General features: G+C 38.7%; 1 protein-coding gene across 5 annotated transcripts in view; it reads right to left on the bottom strand.

Annotated features, from left to right (window-relative positions):
* Nucleotides 1-25,798, bottom strand: part of Srgap2 (SLIT-ROBO Rho GTPase activating protein 2) — a 218,809-nt gene that overhangs the window by 92,121 nt on the left and 100,890 nt on the right. For all 5 annotated transcript variants that reach the window (XM_050147588.1, XM_050147590.1, XM_050147591.1 and 2 more), the window contains exon 4: nucleotides 16,095-16,257. In XM_050147588.1, the coding sequence (XP_050003545.1) occupies nucleotides 16,095-16,257 (163 nt within the window). The remainder of the gene's footprint in view (nucleotides 1-16,094; nucleotides 16,258-25,798) is intronic.

Here is a 25,798-nt window from a genome sequence, read left to right as displayed (position 1 = left end):
TCTATTTAGCAGTTTAATACATTCAAATAAGCAGTGGAGGAAATATATCCAAAGGACTACTGTTTCAGATAGAACGTTAGGTATTTTCAGAAACCCAGCAGGACTCGAGAATGCAGGAGGACTCTCAGAGCAAAAGCTCAGGTTTCTCTCAATTCCTTCTCTTTTCTGCCTAGCTAAGACTACTGATCTCAAATCAGAAACAACCCTAAGTGCTCAGACTAATTCAAAACATTTCAAGTACTTCCATATCAAACTCCAATTGTGAAAACCCAAAAAAGTTGTTTTCAGTTCTCTAACAAAGTTATTCTGGAAAAGTTTACTCTCTTAAGTAAATAGTCACCTTTTCCAGGTTCCTTCTTAAGGCAAAAACTAAGTCTTTGATTCATTCCTCTCTCTCTCTCTCTTTGTTGGAACCCTAGAATCCATACAGTGGCAGAAGAATCAATAATTTCAGCTGAGAAGCATCTTTTGAGGTTATAGCTACAGTACACACCTGAATAAGCCCAGCACTCAGGGAGTAAGGCATGGGGATTAAAGTTAGAGGTCAGCTTGGGCACATAGCAAGTCCTGCCTCAAAGAATGGATGAAGAGAGATGATATTTACATACTCTCACATTTCCTCATAAGACATTTAATAAAGCACAAAAGAAAGTCACCACTCTAAATAAGTGATCGACATTACTACTACCAGAGATGGGACAAACCTAGGCAAGGCCTCCTACTGTAATGTACTGAGAAGAACGCAGTACCACATCTATGATGGGATGCCAGACTGTTTATCCTGAATCTAATCATGAAAAAAAACATCGTATAGGGAAAAAAAGTGAGAGATACCTATAAAATAACTGGCAACCACTCTTCAAAAATATCAAAACCATGAAATATAAAGATAGACAAAGGGACTGTCAGAGATCAGAGACTAAGGAGACAGTTTACCTCAACACACCTGTGATTCTGAATGGGACCCAAATGAGACCATAAGCCAGAAATTGGGTGTCAGTGGGATAACACGTGACATCTGAATAAGAGCCACAGATTAATGGTATTTGTTATGTTGACATCCTGATTTTAAACATTGTGCATGCTTTATGAGATCTTAGCATTTGGAGATTTGTATGAACAAGCTGCACAGGGATTTTTCTCCTTCTTTAAAATCAAATTTATTTATACCTGAAGTTATTTCAAGATAAAATGTTAAAATAACATTACAAGTGTTAAGTCACACTGGATTCAGGTATGATAATTCAAAGGGATTAAAAGAAACAGTACCTCAGGCTTATATAATTTTTTACCTTCTTGTATGAAAAAGGAAAGGAGAAAAAAGTGCTTAAGGTTTTTCAGGAGGCTGTGATAAGTACAAGTTCCTGAAGATTTCAAACTCAGTCAAACGTTATTGTTCTAGTCCCATTCTTCTTGACTCCTTCATGTACCAAGCATTTACGTAAGTTGTGAAGTTCCTCTTGTCTATTTAATGTGTTCTCTCCTCTTTTCTAATCTTCAGTCTTCTCTCAAATGGCCTTTAATTTGAATACTTACTTTCTGGTCTCAATGTCCATTTTACATAACTTGTTTTCAGATCTTCCTTCCAGCTTTTGCCCTCACAAATGCTTCCCTTTCCAATATCTGAAATGGAACTCAGGAAGTGTGATATTAAGTCCTGGAGTGAGCTTTAAATAGATTTAGAAGACCTGGGAGATTAAGTTCTATCTTTATCACTACCTGAATGACCCAAGGCAGGTCACTTCTTGGTTCTCAGAGTCTTTACTAATTACAAGGCTGGATTAGAATGAGTGGCTGTCCCACATACTTTCCTATGTGGGCTTTGAACAAATAGGAAGTTCAACTTCCCACTGCTCAAACCAAAGTGCTAGGAGCCGTCTTTAACTTCTTGTTTTTCCTCCTGTGCCATATTCAATTTAGCAGCAAATCCTATTGGTTCCATCTTTAAAAATACATCCTTAAAGTTAACTACTTCTCAGTGTTGCCATAGTCACCATTCTGCTTTACTCTATCTTCTCTGACCTGAACTGTTTGCAGAAGCATCCTTTACTCATCTTTTCTCCCTGATTCTAGTGTGTTTCTCCTTCTGTCCTTTAAACCCAGAAGCAAGCTGCTGGGCTTAAGCAGCTTCCTGAGGCAAGCCTCTGGTCCTATCTCATACTCAGCACACATCCTCCCTACTGCATCTCTAACAGATAAGCACATTCATAACTCACAGTGTTGATATGTGCCATTTTATCTACTAGAAATATCTTTCTCAAAGATTTTAACAGCAATATCCATAATTTTCTCCAGGAATCAGTTCAAATACCAGCTTTGCAGTGAGCTCTTTCCTGGTCACTCTATATAAAATAGCAATATTCCTGGGACCTTTGGGATAACCGTCTCATTTTATCATATCACCAGCACGCACGCACACACACACACACACACACACACACACACACACACACACACGGGGTGGGGGGAGGAACTTTCTGATGGTGTTTCTTTTACTAGAATACAAGCTCCATGAAGGCAAGCACTTTTTGTTATTTTCTTGTGCCAGCTGGTACTTAGAACATAGAAGATACAAGTATCTATTAAATAAAGTCAAATTTAGCTACCTTCCTGTATGCTCCTTCAAGCACGTCTACAATATCTTGCTCTGCCTCTTAGTAGATCTCATAGTTTCAGTTTCCATCATCTCCCTGAGTTACACTAGCAGGATTCCCAGCAGTTTCTTCCATTCTAAACTAAGTGAGATATTGCCACCAATATGACCAGAAAATATTGTCTTCAAGATATCACTGTTCTCCCTAACATGTCCAGTGTTTTTTTTTACTATATACACTTCAAACTCTCTGAACCCCACCCAAAGCTCTTTTTTTTTTTTTTTTTTTGGTTTTCGAGACAGGGTTTCTCTGTGGTTTTGGAGCCTGTCCTGGAACTAGCTCTTATAGACCAGGCTGGTCTCGAACTCACAGAGATCCGCCTGCCTCTGCCTCTCAAGTGCTGGGATTAAAGGTGTGCGCCACCGCCCGGCCCACCCAAAGCTCTTGACACTCATGCTCCAAACGATCCCGATATACTTTCCCACTGCTTGCCAAAATACAGCCTTGGTGCTATAAGGTCAGAGTCACTGATGGCATTTCTAATGTAGATCCCCTCTAAAATCAGGACAGGAAGTTAAAACTCAGATAATATGGTAACATTCAAAAGATACTTTCATCAGATAAGAAGTAAGTTGATAATTGAGAATCCTGGAAGTGAATAATTAAAAGAATGAAAAGCTCAATTCTTTTCCCTCTAATGGATCTTACCTGACTCACTTTCATGAATCTGCTCAATTTCCTAGTTCCTATAGACAAGAAATTATAAATTACCAATCAAGAAACTGCTATCTTTAGTAACTATCAGAAGCTCAACCTAGCTATGTGGCTGAGAAGTAAAGACTCTGACCTCTACAGCATTTTTATAGTGTCAATCTAAACACTGAGCAACTATAGACAATCACATAATACCACTAAATTGAATGGATTGAACTAGTAGTGATTAATTATGCTTCTAGATTTAAATACAGAATTTTTAAAAAAAATACCTTTTATTTTAAGAAGTCCATGAAAGAAGGGTCAGGTAAGCCATGTAATTTTTCTTGCCTTGAGAACAAACACCAAGGCTCAGAAACACCACTAACTCAGAGAGTAGCAAAATAGAGAATGCCCCCTCTCTGCTTCTACTCTCTGCCCTTAAAATGAACATCAAAAGGGAAACAAGGTCATGGGAAGAGGCAAGACAGGAATGGATGGGATGTTTCTATGGGTGCAAGGACTGGCTTATTCTGACTTCAGAAAAGAGATGATTAAAGCTAGATATTTGTCTACTTTATTTCCTTTCTAACATATGTGATAACAATGCTGTTAAGAAAGATTAACTTAGAGATGCAAAGACCACTCCAGCTGGGGAAAGGTATACAATGTGCATTAGTCTCCAGGAACACACCCAGATACCATTCGGCCACAACAGCTCTATTTTCTCCCAGTTTTTTATTTTTATTTTTTAATTTAATTAATTAATTTATTTATTTTTACTAATTCCTGTGACGTTCTAGGAAGAACAAATAAAGATATGAGTGATTTCTTTATTGTAAATACAAGAAACTAATATTTAGCATACTAAGAACTATACTGAGCAATCCAGGGCCCAGTCTTAGGCAAAGCTTTGAGACCATTCTTAGCTAAGATTAAAGACAACAACAAATAAAGAAAAAAGTGAAAAATTATGTTTTGCTTTACATTAAATAGAACAAATAGAAGTAGGGTAATATTGAATGAAACTGTAGGCTACTTAATCGCCTTAAAAACAAGTCACTCCCTGAAGATATCAAATAGAATTGGGATTACTTCTGCATATATAAGAGCATGGTCCAATAGAGTCAAGGCAATAGAGATATAAGAACCAAAAGAATGTATGAGGACACCAAGGGAAACAGAATGCTACAGTTATAGAAAGTGATGGATATTTTTTGTTCATTTGTTCATGTTTTTAAAAAAGCTGCAATGATATGGAAAAAGATGTTTACTAAAGATGTTAAATAAGAAAATATGCAAAATATTCTCATATATTTCTTGTGCACAACAAAACAGACATCATATAATCGTAATTTTCCACAAAATACATAGAAAAAATCTGAAAGAAAATATATCAAATTGTTCTAATGATTCCAAATAATTATTACTTTCTATTTGTTGCTGTTTCCTCTCAGTGTCTTATTAAGTAGCTCAGCCTGGCTTCAATTCACCATATAGCCTGCATTACCCCTGAACTCATGGCAGCCCTCCTACACTCATCCTCCTGAGCACTGAGATCACAGGTGTGAATCTGCAGGTGTAATTAAGGAGGTTCACACCAAACAAAAGGGAAAAAAAGAGCGAGCAAGCTTCCTGTCTGTGCTTTAGTACCTCAAACCACACACTAATGGGTAGGATCCAAAAGGCTACTGGCTGAATGAATTCCCACAAGATGAATCCAGCTACACGTACAATACAATACAATAGAAAATAAAGTGACAAACAAAATACAACTAAGCTCCAGGACTGGTTTGTCTATTTCAAAATGAAATTAAAAACAAAAACCAGAAAAATATCACTATTCTTGTTCCTGGGATTTAAGAGTAACTGCTTGGATAACTTCATGGTCAGAAGCCATGAAGAAGAATGCTTTTAGGTTCCTACAGTATGATCTTTCAAGGCTAGAATTTCAGTTCAGATAATTAAAATTAATCAATGTCTGGATTTTAACTTTGGATAAATACTGAAGAAAGCTGGTTATACAAATAATTTGTAGAGCACACAGGGAAAACAAAGAAAGAAAAATAAAGCAGTGGCACACACTTGAAATCCTAGCATCTAGGTGGCAAAGACACGGGAATCTTGAGGTCAGCTTGAACTGCACAGAAAGTTTGAGGCCTACCTTGGCCTTGAACACTGAGACCCTGTCTTGGGAAAGAAGGGAGACAGAGGCAATCAAAGAAGGATCTGACTGGAAAAACTCAGGGGCCAGAAAGATGTCATTACCAAAGATGATATAAAAATGAGAAACTGGCTAAGCGGTGGTGGCACACGCCTTTAATCCCAGCACTCAGGAGACAGAGGCAGGCGGGATCTCTTTGAGTTCAAAGCCAGCCAGGGCTACAAGAGCTAGTTCCAGGACAGGCTCCAAAGCTACCAAGAAACCCTATCTCGGAAAACCAAAAAAGAAAGAAAAAAAAATGAAGATTCTGTTTCAGAAGAAGGAAAAATTTAAGTTCTGTTTTCATTTTAAATAAAAATCATGTCCAGACATGCTGGTAGAATCAAAGGGTTATTCCTGACAAAGATAAATTAGAGAACCAAAAGAAGCTAGTTCTGCAAGAAAGGAACTGAAATCAAGAGTGTATCTTCTCTCTGGACAAGCTGAGCAAGAAGAGTAGTAACACAATAGAAAGCCTAGCCTGATAACAGCATCAAAATGAATGACTGCGGGATCCACAAGCCATTAGTCCTTGCACAAGAACTGGTTCCGCAGCTTGACCACATGACTACTTCCTTCATGCACACGGGCAGCAGAGCATGATGGTGTGAAGAAATGACTCAGAGGATACTGACTGCTTAAACTTGAGCCGCAATTCTTCTGTCAGCCAGATGTATAACCTTGAAGAAACTGCCCAAGCCCTCTGCCTATGCTCATCTATAAACAAAATGACAAAAGCAGTCTCACCTCAAAGGCCTGTTGTGTTGATTAAATGAGCTGTACATAAATACTTAGCAAAGTCCCTGGACGTAGCTAGCACTCACTTTGTTTTAGTTATAATAATCATTTTTATTACTTCTGTGAACCTTGTAATAAAAAAATATTGGTACCAAGTTGGCTTGCATACTATTAGTACATTGTTACAAACCAGTGTCTGTTTGCTTGGTGCCTGGTGAGCTATATTAATAACCTCTCTTTTTCACAGAATATAAGAGGCACAGAGATGGTAATTGATAACATGAATAATTATCAGATGATATTTAAACTACCTGATAGATGGCTGAACATCCCTATGACAGCATCATATATATTTATAACATCTTATAAATTTTTTTATTTCTTGTGACAAAAAAATTAAAGGGCAGAATTGAGGGTTTAGATTGTTAATGCTTATGGAGTGTCTAGTTAACCAAGGGATTAGCTAGACATTTCCTAGTGCGATTCAACACAAAGTAACTGATAATAATCCAGGCCAGTGTGAGCTTGACAGATTCTGAACGTCCCCCCTCCTCCCTCCCTCTCATTCTCAGTGCCCCCTCTCACTATAATGATTATTATTATTATAGTAATATAAAACTTCATTTAGGTATTTAGAACCAACTTCCAATGCATAGGCAGAAGCCAAGCAACAGTAAATTTTACAGGATAACTGCTTCAACAAATTAATGTCACTGAAAGAGACTGGTATTAAGTTAATGCTGGTCTAATTTCCTAATTTCCCTAAATTTCTAGAATGTACATATACTGTAAGACTTAAAGATTACTCATAAGACTAGAGGGAAAAGGATACAAAAAAGGAACAGGAAATGGGGAAGAAAAACAGAAACTAAAGGAATGAGAGGAGAGAGTGAACAGCAGGCTCTGGTGTGAATTCATCCCTGAAAGCCCGGCTTGTGATCAGGTACAACCACCTGATTTTAAAGTTATTGACTATATATTCTGAAACTTTAGGGTGGCGCTATGTTGTAGAAGAAACGGCATGGGAGTTCAGATTTCAATGTTATTTCATCCTGGTCTTACAAGAGTATTTTAACAATGAGAATTTTAACTTCTTAGCTATATATGAGGAAGAAAAAAAATATAGTATAATGTTCATACCAATATTAATAATACCAGTTTTAAAGTAAAACCTTCCCAAATGCCATCAGGAGCAGAACAGTTAAGCCTAGAAGGTCCAGTCTCAGAAGCTGCTCAGCTCCAAGCAAACTGGGATGGGTGTTCATCTCAGGGATTACTGAGCTATATGCTTTATAATATGTATTCTTGAAGTATTGAATACTTCCATGAGAAGACAAAAGAATTACAGCAAATACCCATTTACTCTACAGAGTGGCAAACATACCACCACTGGATGAAAAGGAGTTAGCAGTACTGAGCATCACCACTTTATGTAAAGCTTGTGGAATCCTAAGGGAGATGAAATACCTTAACAACCCCAGGGCAAATCACCCTACTGAACTGGTTCAAGCTAGTTTCCAGTAGTCTGTTTACAGTAGTCACTGATATATTTAGTGACTGCATGGTTTTCTAATTTAGGGCGACTTACAAAGCTGTACTTAGACACTTGTTTTCTACTATCCACACCCTGTACCCCTTCCCTTATTGTGCTTCTTCAAATTCTCTTATTCTTTCAGTTTCTAAAAACTGATTTACCACTATATCTTGGAAAATTTTATATCTAGCACTGTGAGCTCCTTAATAAAGAACAGCTAGATACAAAAGAATTAAAACATCAAAAAGGCAAACACATAAGCTCACCTCAGCAAAAAACTTCAGCTGCCTAAATCAAAAATAATCCTGGACACCCAGAGAGATACCTCTAGGGCAGCACATAGACAGATGCTGCTCGGTGTCACAGAAAATAAAGCCATGAACAGCTGTGGCTTCAAGATTCCTGTGAGTTGGCTTTGGTGGCAAACCTGACCCCTTTATCAGCAGTCTCACCTCTGAAGCACCCAGCTGCCTTCCACTCCCTACTCTACTCAAATAATTCAGCTTCACATCCTATTCGCTTCTCCAAAGACAATCTCTTCATCAGAAATGAGAGAATAAAGTTTCAAGTAATCGAAACAAATTCTGGTTTTTTTTTCTTTTGCTTGTTTGGTATGTGTGTATGTGTGTTTGCTACCAAGAGGATAAACTATAACTGGAATAGCTGCTGTCTACAAAGCATCATAAAATGCTCTTAGTGACCACATTGTATTGAGGAAGAAATTCCATCACTAACAGATACTGAGTTCAGTGGGTGACAGGTAATGGAGGGGGACAGCAGGAGGCCTAAATCACTCATATATTCTTCCAAAGACATCTCCAAGTTAAACCCTTTCTCAAAGAGGCAGAATACAGGGCCATAACCTTTAGAAACTATTCTTTTCCTATTCATTCAATCAATCAATAGCATAGTCATACCTTAGTGTCTTCAGGGCACTGGTTTATTGAACCCCTGAGGATAACAAAATCCAATGATGCTCAAGTCTGACACAGTAGCAAAGTATTTGTATGCAATCTACTTGCATTTATATCTCCTTTATACTGTAAATCATTCCCAGAGAACTTACATTAACTTGACATAATGTAAATGATGCTATGTAAGTACTTGTTACACGATTTAGGAAAATAATGACAAGAGAAAAAACTTACACATGTTACAATACACATGCTCACTTTTCCCAAATATTTTGAGCCTGCAGTTAAAAATGTAGAAACAGAAGGCCAGCTATACCTGTCTGAGACAATGATCAATGCATATACAAATATGGGTCAGTTTTCCTGTTATTACTTATGATAATAACACCATAGAATACGCTTCTTATAGTATAATCATCTTTGCTCAGCATACATAGAAAATTAATTACCCATCCAAAGGGCAACATATACTGCTTTTAATTTAATATCTTTTACTACCAACCCTATTTCTTTGATATGTTAGCTAATTTTATGTGAACTTAACATAAACTAGAGTCATCTGAGAGGGGGGAACCTCAAGAGAAAATACCCTCACCAGACTAGCCTGTAGAGAAACCTGTAGGGGTGTTTTCTTTTCTTTTCTCTCTGTTCTCTGCTCTCTCCCCTCTCACCCCCCACTCCTCAACAGGGTTTCTCTGTGAAACAGCCCTGACTGCCCTGGAACTCAGAGATCTGCCTGCTTTTGCCTTTTGAGTTCTGGGATTAAAGGCATGCACCACCATGACTGACTTTTTAAAATATGGAATGGTCCAGCTCACTGTAGGTGGTACCATCTTTGGACTGTACAGGAAAGAAGTCTGAGCAAGCTACAAGGAGCAATAGTCGGTAAATAAGCAACATTCCTCCATGGTTTCTGCATCAGTTCCTGCTCTCACTTCCCTTCCCATGCCTCCAAGTTATGTTTGGTCATGGTGTTTTATTTATCACAGCAACTGAAAACTGAACCAAGATAGTTGCTGTCTAAAAATCTGACCAGTTGTAGTAATTCTCTTGTAACTAGAGTACTGTGCCAGCAAGGTTACTTCTGCTTATGGCTCTCAGGAAGAATTTGTGTCTTTGTATTTTCTAGCATCTAGCCCTTAATCTGCTCCCACATGTTAAACCACTGGCACAGCATTTTCTCTCTGTAACTCTTTACCACATGGGCTCCTTCTCTTCTAACTGCAATCTCCTCTCAAAAGGACACTTCTGACTACATTTAGAGTCTATCTGGACACTCAAGGATACACTCCTCAGCAAAAAATCCTTAATTTAACCAGAAGCTGTTATGAATATCCAGGTACAGGATTGGTGCAAACATATGCCTTTATTTCTCTTGAATAAATGATAAGAAATATCTAAAAATGCCAAATCAAGATGGTGTGTATATAATGTTTGAGGAGTTATCAAACTATTTTCCAAAGTGATTATTATTCACACTCTTACAAGCAACACAAGATGTCTACACATTTTCAATAATACTTCATATTGCCAACTTTTCATTTTAAGCACTTTAGGGAATTGATAGCATATGTCCTAAATACTCTAATATGTATATACCTGATGATGAACGACATCTTTTCATATGCTGATGGTCATTTATATATCTTTATTAGAAAATTGTTTACTAAGATGTTTTGCCTATCTAAAAAACTTTAGGTAGTATGTCTTTTTATTACTGAATTTTAAGTTTTTTATTCGCCAGTCTGATACAAGCCTTTGTCCTATGTATGCTGCTATGATTTGAATGTGCTTAATCCTCAATGTTGTAATGGTGAAAGGTGATTAGGTTAATGGATCAGTATCTTTATCATGGGAGTGGGTTTGTTATTCAGGACTAAGTTTCTGATAAAGGGTGAAAATAACCAACCCCTCTCTCTCTCTCTCTGCTCCATCATCAGTGTCATGCTTTCACCATGCTAGGACACTCTAAGGAGAAGGCCCTTGCCAGCGGCAATCCCCTGTGAATTTGTCTCCATAACTATCAAAAAATAAACCTCAATTCTGAATAAATTATTCAGTTTCAGCATTTTCTTGAAGTTGGTGGCTTTTTGTTTTCTTTAAAATATCTTTTCAAAAAGTTCAGGACTTGATGAAGTCTGACTTATCGTTTTTTTCCTCTTATACCTCATGCTTTTGAATATTCTAAGATACCATTTTCTATTCAAGGTCACAAAGATTTTCTTAAATTTCCCAAGTAGCTCTTTTATGCACAGGCAAAGTTGAGAACTACTAGTCTGTGGGGAATGTGACCTAGCTTTTTAAATTTAACCTGAGTTTCTGCCAGAGAAAATTAGAGCACTAAAAGCAAATTAAGAATATAGTTAACTGGAAAAACAGGGTACAATCAAGATCCACAGGACACCTTTCTGAAGTGACCAGCTTCCAAGCTTAATTGTCTGTCAAGAGCCAGAATAAATGAGCTGGAAAAAAAAAAGCAGAGCCAGAGGTGTTTTACAAGTCACCCACAAGGTGGAAGGAGGAAGCCAACAAAATTGTCCCTTCCCTCTGAGGGAAACAGCGAACCTACATACTGATAAAATGGGAAAAATTATTACTCTTCCATGTAGGGGTGAGAGTCACCATTTTTGAAGCTACCATTTTAAATAAACTAAGGTGGTAGTAATAATATTTGTTCAAACTTTGCTTCCAACAGGGGTCAGACAGACTTAGCTTTCATTCAATTGAAGAGATGTCAGGAGCACCAAATAGATTCAAGTTTCCCTAGAATCCTAGACAAAGTGGGTCTGTTTCTTAGCTGTCGACAGGAGGCTACTTTCCAGATGTTATATTTAGCATAAAGGAATCTCCAACACAGCTTCATGCAAAATATATAGTATGCCCCAGTAGGTATAACCACAAACCAGAGGGTCAGCAGGGAGTATCCTTAAGAGGGTTCAGCAGCATAGAGGGGCCAATTGTGTAGCCAAATTGACAACCCAAACCAGTTGAATTAGCTATGAGCCTGATTCTTCTCTGTACCTCATATTTAATGAGCCTTTGTTTCCCTTCTTCCTAGCAACACTATACATGGGGAAGAAAACATGCTGCCTATTTCACGACAACTCTGAACTTCTAGCCCACATCATGTAAAAGTAACAACAGAGTTAATGTTTTGGGGAGGCTTGTGTACAAAAGAAAATGTTAGTCCTACTTTCTAGATCCAATGGCAAAGAGAAAGGCCTCTTCCTTGCACACCACAGCTACAGCTTCCTGAGAGGACGTGTCGATGAAAGCACGAGCTCTAGATCCAGATGACAGGAATAAACTACCAGCCTCAATGCATCTTTGCTTAATGTCTTCAAGCCTTAGTTTCCTCTTTTATAAAGAGATAATATTAATAACTACAAATACATTGTAAGTATTAAAGGTGATAATATATGTGAAAATGTTTAGCACAATACTCGGCACATATAGATGATTTTTTCTTTATCACTACACTTTATAGACTAGCATCAAAACATAGCCATCCTCAGTAAAATCAGAAATAAAAGTACCTTTACTGAAGCCAGTGTCTGTGAAGAAATTGATTTTATTTTTGCTACTAGATACAAATTTAATTGATTTTATTTTTTGCTAATGCAAATTTACTGGTAAAACAAAAGACACTATGCTACGATTCCACTGTGCTACGTCTTGGTTGCTGGTCACTATAAGAGCCTCTGAAATTATGCGTCCTTCCTCAACAAATGTGGCCTTTCTACTGCATAAGTCAGCTCGCTGTATACTTACACTCCACTTGTATTTGTCTTTATCTCAGGGTCTACAACCTTTCAGAAGAAATCTATAGTGTAGGACGGAGGTACCATGAAGATTTATAACCCAAATTGTTTTTTTTTCTGGGGGAGGGGGGATGTTGTTTCTATCTTTAGAGAACTGAAGCATATAATGAAGTTCAGGTCTTGAGCTCAGTTTCTCAAAGTTAGCAGCAGATCCAGCATGAGAAAGGTCCCTTGGATAAGATCTCTGATCTTATTCATCTTTTATGAAGCACAAAGCATCATAAAACAGAAAAGATGGTCTCTTATCTGATTTCTATCTTTATCAGTGGAGGTCTAATTCTTCAGGTGCAATAGACTCTACACAAGATAGCAAAAAGCTGGCTGAAGAATGTGTTTTTGCCTAGAACTAGAAAGCAGAAAGGCTCTCACCCAATTCAAACAGAATGAGTCTTTTCTTATCTAATAGACAACTTTGTAGAGAGTTCTTTCCATTCACTTGGACCCCAAGGGGAAGAGAAAAGAGATTTTAGAATAATAAACACTGGCCATTCCATAATCCTATTTATATCTCTAATTAGTAATAATATATTGAAACCAAGTTACAACAACCAAGAAACAGTCTTATGATCTGCATTTATACAATTAAAATTATAATATGCTTAAAGACAATAATGAGAGAAACCAGGCCAAGTCTATAATACTGCATGATTCTATTCATACAAAATATGAATCTATGCACAACCAAAGTTTGCTATTAGAAATAAGTGTGTGGCTGCTCCTAAGGCATCTGGAATTGGGAAAGGAAGATAAGTCTTTTGGAATACTGAAATGTTTTGTTTCCTGATCAGGGAGCTGGTTGCATATGTATTCTGTTTGTGAAAATGTACTAAGCTACAAACTTATCATATGTTTGCTTTTCTTCTATGACAGTGGTTCTCAACCCAGGGTTGAATGACCTTTACAGGGGTCATTTAAGACCATCAGAAAATATAGATATTTACAATACAATTCCTAACAGTAGCAAAATTACAGTTATAAAGTAGCAATGAAAATAATTTTATGGTTAGGATCACCACAACATGAGGAACTATATTAAAAGGGTGCAACATTAGGAATGTTGAGAACCACTGTTCTATGAAGTATCATAAACAATCTTCAGAATTTTTCTTTACATCATCAATATAAGAACACAGCTTACAGAGGTCAACCTTGAGGTCCTGGTTAGTAATGTTATTAATGGAAAGATTTTTCTTTCTAGAGGTTAACATGCCCCAGATCTCTGGTGAAATGTAGATGGGTACTTGAGGAGCCAGGAATACTAGTAGCTTTGATATCTGGCTATTGCTACCACAGACTTCTCTGAGATGTGGACAGGCTACAAATCTCTCTCAGCTAATTTCTCTCTATGATGAAGAATGTCCCCCATAGTCTTGGACATTTGAGCACTTGATCCCCAGCTGTTGGTGCTATTTGGGATGTTTAGGTGCTGCAGCCTTGCTGGAGGAACTAGTCATTGAGGTGTGCTTTGAGAGCAAAGCCTCACTCCACTTCCAATTTAATCTCTGCTTCACACTTGCATGAGATGTGAGTTCTCAGCTCCCTGCTCCTGCCACCACTATGCCTGATGTCTACTGCCATGACTCTCCACCATCATGGACTCTTATTGCTCTACAACCATATGTCCAATAAGCCCTTCTTTCTATAAAGTGCCTTTCTCCATATTGTTTTATCATAACAACAGAAAAGGAACTAATATACTCCAAGACTAGAAGAAAAGGAAGCCAACAGACTGCCCCAAATTGAGTTAGGCAAACACCTCTCATGGAAGTACTGTTCTCAGATGAACAGAGAAAATGAAGGCAGAAACCACCAGTTTTGCAGGGCCGTTTAAAACAGTCTAAACAAGCTGGGTGGTGGTGGCACACACCTTTAATCCCAGCACTCAGGAGGCAGAAGCAGGCGGATCTCTGTGAGTTCGAGGCCAGCCTGGTCTACAAGAGCTAGTTCCAGGACAGATAGGACTATTACACAGAAGAAACCCTGTCTCAAAAAAAGATAATCTAAGCAGGTATCAAGGTCACAAAGAGCAAAAGAGCTGAGAGTCCATCTAAAAAAGTTATTTGAGTCACAGAAACATACATTACTGTGTGTTACAGAGAAGATGCTGGAAACCAGAGAGATGGCACTAAGTGCCCCGAACAGCAGGGTCACAATAGACTGTCAGTGAGTGTTGACAGGAGTTACCTTTCCCTCTTTTTCAGATGTTATACCCTCAATACCCCACCTCTAAACACAGAGACTGCCTCTTCATAGATGCAGTTAAATACAGAATCGTACTCAGTCTTTTGTTCAGGACAGTAAAAATGGAAGAAATCCTGTACTACTTCCAAGTCTAATCAAACCTGAAACACTGTCCAATGTTAAAAACTAGGAAATTGATTAAGAGCTACAACCACATCAATGACAATTCTGATTATTAAACTATTTTCTCACTTAGCCTCTAATCTTAATATTGGATGTTGTCATCTAGAAGTCAGCAAATAAATAGCTGTATATAATCTCTCCCTGTAACATTCACTTTCTGGAAATTCTCTGGGGAATGTCAGACATGGTATATGTGATGGTCTGAATAAGAATGGCTCCCAGAAGCTCATAGATTTGCATGCTTGGTCATTAGGGAGTGGCACTTCTTGAGCGGATTGTTGGAGTAGATTTGGCCTTTTTGTAGAAAGTATGTCATTGGGGGTGGGCTTCATGGTTTTAAAAGACCAAGTCAGTCCTAGACTCTTTATTTTCTTGCTGTCTGGATTTGGATGTTGGCCTCTCAGCTACTTCTCCAGCACCATGTCTGCCTGTGTGGCGCATGTTCCCTACCAGATGAAAATGGACTAAATCTCTGAAACTATAAGCAAGCTCCAATTAAATATTTTCTTTTATAAAAGCTGTTGTGGTTATGGCATCTTTTCACAGAAATACAACACTGATTTAGACTACTATTTTGTACAGTATTCAGGGTCTCTGCTAGCATTTATAACCAAGTCTCATGAAAGAATGACTCCACTGAGAGCTTAAGAAAGGGGGGTTCCTGAGGTCCCAAGAGGCTAGTTCCAGTACTAATAGGAAAAGGGGTATTTGACAAAAAGGTCTTAAGTTTATGACAATTATTTTCAGCTTTTCCTTGGTCAAATTTCTCAATCTATATGCAATAAATTAAGTAACAATCAAGTTTCAGAAAGCAGTAAGGTGTCCATTCTGAGAATAACCAAATCCTGGAGTCCAACTGGCTAAGACAGAAGTTAGAAAGAAAACTAAATTCAAAATATAAACAATAGGAATTAAGATGAGGAAAACACAACACTAAAGATCCCTAGGTCCCAAGAGTTTCGCGAAGCACAAAGGAAGCTCCCAGAACAGTATCAGTACAAAAAGCTTATGGCTAATAGTGCTGATCCACTACTGTCTTCCCAGGATTATCAATTCAGCTTAGAAGGTTAAAACGTTTGCCACTTCAAATATTCTTTTTCTTTAAGACTATGTGGTATATAATGGTCAATGGAAAACCTGCTACGTGAACGAAAGTATTTTTTCTCTTATTTACAAAGCCGTGCCACTGCTCCAGCCAAGAACCTTTGTGACTAGGGACATATATCCATATACCTTTTTAAAGAGTCTTCCTGAGTCCTCGCTGACTTGAACAAATCGAGGAATTATATTATTCAAGTAGATGTCACTCAGGGTGGTATGATCCCTGCTCTCCCGCTTCACCTGGTTTAAGAGGAGGTTCCAGCAGTTTACTGGAGAGAGGACATTCTGGTCTTTCCTGCAGAGAAATGGAAGAAAAAAAATTAAGTGTTAGTAAGCAGGCAGGGCCAGCAGCTATGATGATAGTACATATCACAAAAACCACAGTAATCAAAGCAGAAGCAGAAACAAGGCTATCTTCCCTAAAGCCTACTGCTATGATTTGAATGGGAAATGCTCCCTGCCCCAGGCACATATATTTTTGTACTTTCTGTACCCCAGCTACTATTTGGGGAGGTTGAGCTTAGCTGGAGGAAGAGAGTTGTTGCAGGAATGAGCCTTAAGGGGTATAGGCCAATTCATTTTAATAATTAGAAAACTGAAGCTCACAGGAATTGTCATTCTCTCACATCAATAAAGAGCAAGGGGAAGTCAGAGTCCGCAGTTCGGTATTGTCTGACTAGAATGCATCAGACTGTCTCTCCACAGCACACATCTTAGAGTTAGGTCATCTGGTCATCAAAGTTAAAGAGTTTATCTATCAGAGGGGCTGGAGGGATGGCTCAGTGGTTAAGGGACTGGCTGCTCATGTGGAAGACCTGGGTTCAGTTCCTACGGCCCACAACAGGTAGCTCACAACCACTCCTAGCTCTGACTCCAGGGGATTGGATCCCTCTTCTCACATCCATGGGCACCTGCACTCATGTATATAAACCCACACATGTACACATACACATAATTAAAAATAATTTTAAAAATTATCTTATCAGAGACAAATTCTATGGAATACTACAGACTAAAACCTCTACAAGTTTGCCCACAATAGGATTCCACAGAAACAATGCTGAAGATATCTGCCATGAAAAAATTCACAGAAGACTCTCTAGTTCCATGTAACACATAGAAAGAGGGTTGTTTTTGGACAACACTGACTAAGCCATTATCTCAAGTCCCATATAATTAAGAAAACAACTGTATTTGAATATATGTATTCCTAACATTCATGCTTTGGTAGAGCCATAAAGTTCTAAGTCTTTATTCAAATGAAAATGTGATTCCCAAAGCATATCAATTATCTTCTCTGTCTGCAGTACTAATCTGAACAGATAGAGAGCTATACACCTTGAAGCTGGGTTTCTTTTAGGAGAGAAAAGAGAAGTAGGATTCATTTACAGTGCCCTTTACATTGCTGTTTAAATCCCACAACTAGTCAGAAAGTGAGCTGCAACACACTTCAGTTTGAAAATAAGCAAGTCAACGAGGCATTTTTTTCACAGCGGTATAGCAAGGCCCTACAGAGCAGGAAGCTCTACTGGAAGGGAGCACAGGAAGGCTCTGTTGGATGGCTTCCTGCTCTAGTAGTTTTGCAGGCTTCTTTGATTTGGAGTCGATAAAACTGAGGGAACTTCATTTGGTTAGGAGATTAAAATTTGTCTTTATATCTTTTCCATCTAGCATTTGTTAGTACAAAGTCTCTGCTTTCCCTGTTCTTCACCCCCACCCCACCCCCAGTCTCAGGCTGTACAATGCCAGGACATCTAGGGAAAGGGGTATGCATCCCTTAGGAATGTACTGAACACAGCTGTGAACCTCTTTAAATATTAATCCCTAAAAAGTAGACAAAATATCCAAAAGTATTTTTCTTATTTAAAAAAATTCAGGAAGATCAAGAAAATACTATACTGTGTTGCAGAAGAGATGACTAATCAAAAGAAAGGAAACCCAGAAAGTCATACGCCAATGTGCACCTACAGAAGGGATTATCCTACAAACATACTGGACAAGATAAACCCATGGAACTGAATCATGAACATTAATTTGAAGACACAAGCCTAGTTTTTCTTCCTCAATACAGATTAAATCTATGGATGCTCAAACACTTAACAACAGATGGAAAACGAACAAACAGATGGCTAGAAGGATTTCTAAGATGGCCAAGGAAAAAACAGCTCCATAATCATAAAATCTCTACATTATATATTACCACACCCCTCATATTTCCTATGGTTGTTTCAATAAACTGACATACAAAATCACCACAAGTCCCATCAATTTTCTACCAGCTCATCTACAAAATGGCCAGTGCCCCATCGAGCTCCTGAAAGAGCTTCAGTAGATCACTGCCTAGTTCCCAGAAGCCCCTCCAGTCGGCAATGGCAGTTAATTAACAACGTCTACATTTGTGGCTCTGCAGAGCGTAGGTTTGGTGTTAGTGGATGGCTTGAGCTTCTGCATGGCTGTACTGAGGTTCCCTCCTTGTCCACAACCTATTATTTGCCCTTTCTCAAGGCTGTTGTAGATCAGCTGAGATGACGGATGCAAGAGAACTTTAGCAACACAAAACACTATGCAAATGTGAGAAATATTATTATTTTCATTTCCAAACAAATGAAGACTTAGCTTTCATCCATTTCCAACATGTTCCTCAACAGGCACTGGGCCACAGCCAAGAAAGCAGCCTGCTAAAAGTGCATAACCCTTTGCAAATCACAGTTGGGATAAGACAGTGACAGGCAATTAACCAAGCAGCTGTATGTGTCTGGGAAGACATGAAAGATATACCAAAAGGAAAGCAGACTTCAGTACTCCACTATAGTTTCCCAAAGAGACAAGGTAGAACAATAGTCCTGTGTTCCTCAGTGGGCACTGAGTGCTGAGGTTGACAAAGAATTCAAAGGGAGCCCAGAATCCCAGAAGCACCAGCAACTTCCAAAGCCCCATAGCAGAATCCCTCTCAGACCTGCCAATTTCTAAAAAGCTGGCAATTATCAATGCATCTAAGTATATAATTTCTCACTTTTAGATAACAGTTCTGCAATGACAGACTAAACTCTGAATGAGTTAAATTCATCATTCAGTTTATGTTATTAAGTATCCAATGAGAAAGATTTAAAAAAACAGGTATATGCATGATAAAAGAACTCATTTAGTGATGGTTTGACAGCAAACTAGTGATAAGAAAGAAGCTGAATGCAAGAAATAAAATAAATAAAAAAATGCAAACCTAAATTCCCTTCTGGCACTTTGATTAAAATGAAATGAACTGAAGCAGTCAAAGAGATTATTTTATTCAGATGAGTGTTATTAGCCTTTCTGGCTTATTTTCTTTATTATGCATTTTGCTGATGCTGACAGAAACAGGCAACCTCGATAGAGGAAAAGCTGCAGCGGATTTGTGGTCTGACAGCGCTGTGCATAAAATCAGACCCTTGCTGACCCAGATAAGCCAGAGGATGGATTGGATTTGCTAGGGAAGGTGTTAAAAAAGGAGAGAATTTAAAAATCAAATCACCAAGGCAGAAACTGATTTAAAAAGATTCTGCCTATAATGGTAGCTGCCAGTTGTGTGTCACAGTAGTACAGTGGCAGCCTGAAGGTACCTTTCAAAGACAAGCGGGCAGACAGGGGGTGGGCACATTTCTCTGGATTTATCACAGCTGTGGCTTCAGCTCTGCCAACAATGAGATCAGAGTAGGAAAGCTCAGAGACAGGAACAGAGAAGTACCAAAAGCAAAACCAATATACATTATGTGAAGAAAGAAGCTTTCAAAATTTCAAGTTAGAGCCACATACTTGCCTAGACAGATGATTAGAAAGGATTCAATAAGCTGTCTACGTGTCTTAAAACAATCTAACTGCCCCCTGTAATCTGGCTTGGGGAAAGAGCTAGAGCAAATGGGATTCTTGTAGCTCTGGAGTATTCCCATGGAGCTTAGCTATAACCTTGGGAGAGAGGCATACTTTCCTTTCCCTCCTTCCAAACTAGGAATCTGCTTTGAAGTAGACAACCACTCCACAGTACTTTGACCTCAGGGGAGAGGAGACAGCTGGAGGCTCTTCCCATCATCCAAGACAGTTCAGTGGGTACCCTGAGAACAAACAGGAGGTCTACTCCAAACCCATCTCTGCCATCCCCAGCTCTTGCCTAGATTTCTGACATCTTATTTCTGGTTCCTTCTGAGTTTCCAATCTCTTTTTATTTCATTCATTCACTCAACAAAAAATCAGTAGTTAGCTATGTGCCAAAGCCTGTTCTGTGGACTAGGGCTAAAAAAGGTTCATCATTCTTGTTTCTTATATCAATCCATATTTGTGGACTTCTGAGAACTAAAACATGGCTTCTTCCTCCTAAACTGTCCTTGTGGGTGAAACCCTCATCTTGTTTATATTGATCTTGCTGTTTGTGTATATATAAAAGAGCCCATTGAAAAACCCCCATTTGACTAAATTAGAAGGTCTGTCTTTTGACAGCTTTCTTTATGACTTCTGCAGACCTGGAGTCTTCCCCTTCTTTACCCTACTCTCCTTGTATACTATAGATATGATCTAAATACTGGTGAACATAAACTATGAACTCAACTTCTGTCATTTGAACGTTAAACATACCTCTCTCAAGGCACACCAAAATAATCAATGATCAATACTATACATAGTTTATTACTACAATCCTAGAATTTGGAGGGTAGAGGCAGGAAAAATTGCTGCCAAGTTCCAGGTTAGCTAGAACTATACAATGATACCCTGACTCAAAAAATATAGTGACCCATCAAAAGGCCTGAAGAATAGTCAACAGAATTAAAATATAGCAAGAAAAAGATACAGTAAAGATATGAACAATGACCAAAGACACAAAGTCATTTGGTTTCTCAACTGAAAAAGTTTATAATCATTGCTATTGAATTTTCAGTTGGATCCACATGTTCTCTACAGGAAAATCTGTGAACAATTATACAATTATATCTTTAGTTTTTCCCTCTCTAGTTAATTAAGATGTCACCAGAAGCCTTGTAAGTACTGACAACTATATAGAGAAAATCGCAGGTGTGTTAGCGGATTTTTAAAATAAATAAAACCTTGGAAGATGGTTGAGACACACTGCCTGGCTCAGTTCTGGTCATTCATGCTAGAGAAAAAATACCTACAAGTACCAAAATACAATGGCATCATTCTGAAATTCACACACTGTTTCAAATCATCAAACGCTCCCTTTAGGAGCAGACATCTTCCAGGCACCAGACACAAGTACAGAAATTTGATATATAGCCAGTAAGTTACTAATTTCCAGCCAGAAGGAGTTACATATGTCAAGTACTAACAACCCATTGGTAAAAAAGGGCATCCATAAGGGTACCCCCCTTTTCTAAACACATGTTCTTGGGACAAAGAGTCCCTTTATATAACTCATGATAACAATGAGGAAAATAGTTTGAAACCAAAGATAAATGGAACAAAGCCATACAGTCCTCAGAGCAGCTTCATATACCATTACTACTTCTTATATGTTTATTCTCTGAGTAGCTGCCGAGTGACTGAATATGTATCCCCATGGGCTTGTGTGCTCCAAACCCAGACATATTAATAGCCAGGTTAATACTTCATTAGTGAAACTTTAAAGGGCTGGGTAGTATAAGAATGTTCTAGTCAGTTTCCAGGTTAGTAGGTCAGATTTTGAGTTTAGTTCCTTATGGAATTTGGATGAATAATGACTCTACTCCAGCAAGGAAGTATTTTGTATAAAGCGCCCTAAGACCCAGATTCAGCTGTCACTTGATAACCAGGTAATCTTAAGTGACAAATGTACTGCAGGCTTCACATTTTCTTTTCCTGTTTAAAAATATAAATGGAAACAACAGATCCAATGCCTAGTCATCTGGCTCCTGTTAACATTAAATCAAAGTGATGTTCATGTAAAAGCTTTACTCACAGGAAGTGTTCTCCAGCCATGATTCAGTATCACCATCACTTATTACTTTAACAACTGTTATTACTACTTGACAGCCCACTCAATGAATCTGCACTCACAAAACAGCACCAATAGAGTTGTAATTTTCCTAAAGACAAACACACCTCAAACTTCTCAGGTCTTCTCCTAAATATTACTATCAATTACGTTTGCTACATTTAGACTACGTCAGTGCACTAAATAGGAATATGTTTAGCTACTACTAACATATCACCTGATTCTAGGGAAATTCCAAGTTCAGTAAATCTGTTGCACCCAATCTTGCCCAGACTTGAAAGGGAAAAAGTTTAAAGTGTAAAGAGAAAAGCCAGAGGGTACAAAAAATAGAATCATGCAATTTCAGGAGTAGAAGAGACTTTCAAGATGGTGTAGAGTCTAAACCAAACCTATCATTTTCTATGGGAGAAAAATGATACTCAGGGATCTTGAGGTCACCCAAATAGTGGTGTAACAAGACAAGGGCCCAGGTCTCTTGACTGGCAGCCACTTTCTTATTGTGGTGGTGGCTATATTTCAGTCAAAAAGCCTGAGTTAGTGTCTACAAAGAACTAGTGCTGAAAGAGTTAATGGACAATGCTTGGCTCCCCAGAGCACAGAGCTATTCTAAGACAACACATAACAGGAATACCAAGGGTCCATGAACCCAGAGGGAGCAAATCTGCTGGTGACTAGCGGCGCCAGAAAACATGTTGACACACTGCATGTGGTTATACATGAAAGGCAAGTGAAGAGAAAACAGTTTTGAATCCCACCCATTCTAATTTGGGACTGGCTCTAGGCACCTACCAGAGGGTTGTGCCATACCCGGTCACTCTGTAAAAGGACCTTTCAGTTCCTTCATTCTCTATTCTGTGGCTTTAGTTAAAATGTTTTCTGCTGTATAAGAACCATAACAGACATTTTAAAAAGAAAACTGTTACAGCACAGTAAGATCCAGGAGTCACTGTAGATGATTTGGGTCACTCTAAAATGGAAGATTCTCAATCCGGATTTAAATCCTACTATCGACCTTTTTTTTTTTGTTTTTCGAGACAGGGTTTCTCTGTGGCTTTGGAGCCTGTCCTGGAACTAGCTCTGTAGACCAGGCTGGTCTTGAACTCACAGAGATCCGCCTGCCTCTGCCTCCCAAGTGCTGGGATTAAAGGCGTGCGCCTCCATCGCCCGGCCTCTATCGCCCATTTCTAAGCAAGCGTGTAAACTGCAACTTTCAAGAGCCAGGCTCCTAAGTTCCTAAGAGAGCAGTTTCTCTAAGTGACCTTGCAACAGAATCAATCACCTGGATGCTTGCTTAATCTGTGAGCTGGAGTAATGCCCAGAAACCCTCCTTTTAAAATAAGCATTTCAGGTAATTCTGCACACTGCAAAAAACACTTTAGAACTAATGTTCTTATAGGAATGTTTTTCAGTCAATGGAAGAGGAGTCACTAATATAGCTAAAATAATGATTAACTTAAAACTAGCTTTCTTCTCCCCAATCCCCAGTACCTAGAAAACAGTAGAGCAGAATAACAAAATACCACCCAAGTGTGGTCAGTAGAAAGCATCCTGGGGCTGGCAAGATGGCTCAGTGACTAAGAGTGAGTATTGCTTTGTAAAGGACCCACATTTAGATCCCAGTACCCATGCCAGGCAGCTCACAATCACCTATAACTCCAGCTCCAAGGGATCCAATGTCCACACACAGACACATAACTCAGTAATATTTTTTTTCAAAAAACAAGATATCAGTATATACTATATATAGAAAAATTTATTTTTGAAAGAGATGTTCTTGGTTAATAATATAAATGCACATTGTCTTGTATTTTTCTGCTTTTGTTGATTTGCTTCGTTCTCCTAGCTATTTGCTTTAATCAGGGTCCCACTATGTAGCCCAGGCTAGTTTAGAATTCATGTTCCCCTGCCTCAGTTTCTCAAGTATGTGGATTACAGTTGTGCACAACCATGGCTGGCATATTTGTCTATTTGTATGAGTAGACCTGTGTGTTTCAGCTTATAATACAGGTTAGAAGTCTAAGGCAATGTCCTAAATTCAAGGAGATGGTCAGATACCCAAGCCCCGTTTAAGAATCTGAAAATCTCTTCAAAGTATTTTTTTTCAAAGACGGAAGTGAGGGAGAAAGAAGGAAGAAAGAAAATGAATTGAGGGGAGAGGCGCTGGGAAGAGGACTAATTGGGTAAGAAGCACTTGATGTGCAAGTGCAAGGTCCTGAGTTCAGATCCCCAGCACACACACACACACACACACACACACACACACACGCACACACGAGGATGGTGATGCACATCTGTAACCCCAATATTGAGGGAAAGACAGGTAGAGAAAGGATTCTGGGAGTTTGTTTAGCTAGCTAGTCTAGCCAAAAGGTCAAGTTGTAGGTGAGAAAACTTGTCTTTAAAAAAAAAAAAAAAACAGGTACCAAGGGATAAAGGAAAACACTAATGATCTCTGGCCTTCATAAGCTTATGTATAGAGGTGCACACCACCACCACCACCACCACCACACACACACACACACACACACACACACACACACACACACAGAGGAATTGGAAGGAGAGATAAAGCTAGGACAGTATTTGAACACAAACTTCCTAATTTCCATGTAAATAAAGAATTCCCTCAACTTCTGGAAGCCATTCCCTGAGAACCTCTTTTCAGGACAATCCTTAGAAGTGTTTAGCATTCTGGTCACACTGGGCATCCCATAATTACTACATTTTGCACTATCTTCTTCCTGACACTCTACATTTGACAGCCACCATCTTTGTTGTGCATCTGAATAATAAATAGTCCCACTATATGGATTTCTTCTCATATTTACAGTGACTAGAAATGCTGAGCTAAACAAATTTCTAAGGAACATGGAAAGAAAGAGGTTAGCAAGTTCCAAGAAGAAAGATTTTGAAAATGATGATATAGACACAATGTTACTTGTTTCCTAAGTGACATGCTTGATATCTACAGGAAGTACCTACACACACTAGGCAAGGCAGGCAGGCAGCAGAACTGGCTCCTTTTTGCACTCTGATGGATAAAATCAATAGAAGAGCATCATCATTCTTAAGTGGATAACTTCTTGACCACTGACAGAAGTTGAACCTCATTTCCTTTACATGATCAAAAGGACACAAATCTCTTAGCCCTAAATAAAAGATTCAGAAGCAGCGCAATTAGAAAAACGTCAGCATCTCCAGCTTGGTTGTCAATAGAGCCATATAAATAGCTAAAACCCATGAACATGGAGGGAATGAAAATGGTGCAAAAGATTTAGGAACTAGTCTTTTCTAAGGAAGGCATACAAAGAAAAAGGGAAAGTGATGAGGGATTATGAGGGAAGAGGCAAGGGGAAATGAAGGAACTGAGAAGATAGAAAAACCAAACCCTAAAACGATTCTAAAATTTCCTGATCCTTTTTTAGCAATTTGTTTTTAGGCTGTAGAAATGAGCACAGCATCAAAGATTTGAGCCCATCTGCATTTGAATTTAGGCTGTAGGAAGATTCAGAACAGCTGGAAACAGCAGCACTGACCAGGTTGCAGGTATCTGGAGGAAAAAGAAATAGAATGAATGTGTGGGAGGTGGAGGGATGAGGGTTAGGTAAGGCATTGGAAGGAGAACCCTGAAGTCATCCTCAGAGAGAAGGACAATAACCAGGTCAGAATTAGTGTAATAGTTGTTGGAGAAGTGTAGCGAGATGCGCGGAGCCGCACCTGACTCCTATTATGGCTAAGGCCTGATCACGCAATGATTGTCAGCTGCTTGCATATGCGTGGACCTATGGGCAGTGCCCACCTGGCAATCCGGAGTTTTTAAGGGCTGGGAGAGGTTTGCGCAGAGAGAGAGAGAGAGAGAGAGAGAGAGAGAGAGAGAGAG

This window comes from Alexandromys fortis, unplaced genomic scaffold (assembly GCF_014885135.2).
Source record: "Alexandromys fortis isolate MF-2015 unplaced genomic scaffold, M_Fortis_MF-2015_v1.1 scaffold_58, whole genome shotgun sequence".
In the NCBI taxonomy this organism is placed as follows: Eukaryota; Metazoa; Chordata; class Mammalia; order Rodentia; family Cricetidae; genus Alexandromys; species Alexandromys fortis.
The sequence above is the reverse complement of the archived record's forward strand: the minus strand, read 5'-3'. Positions and strand labels throughout refer to the sequence as shown.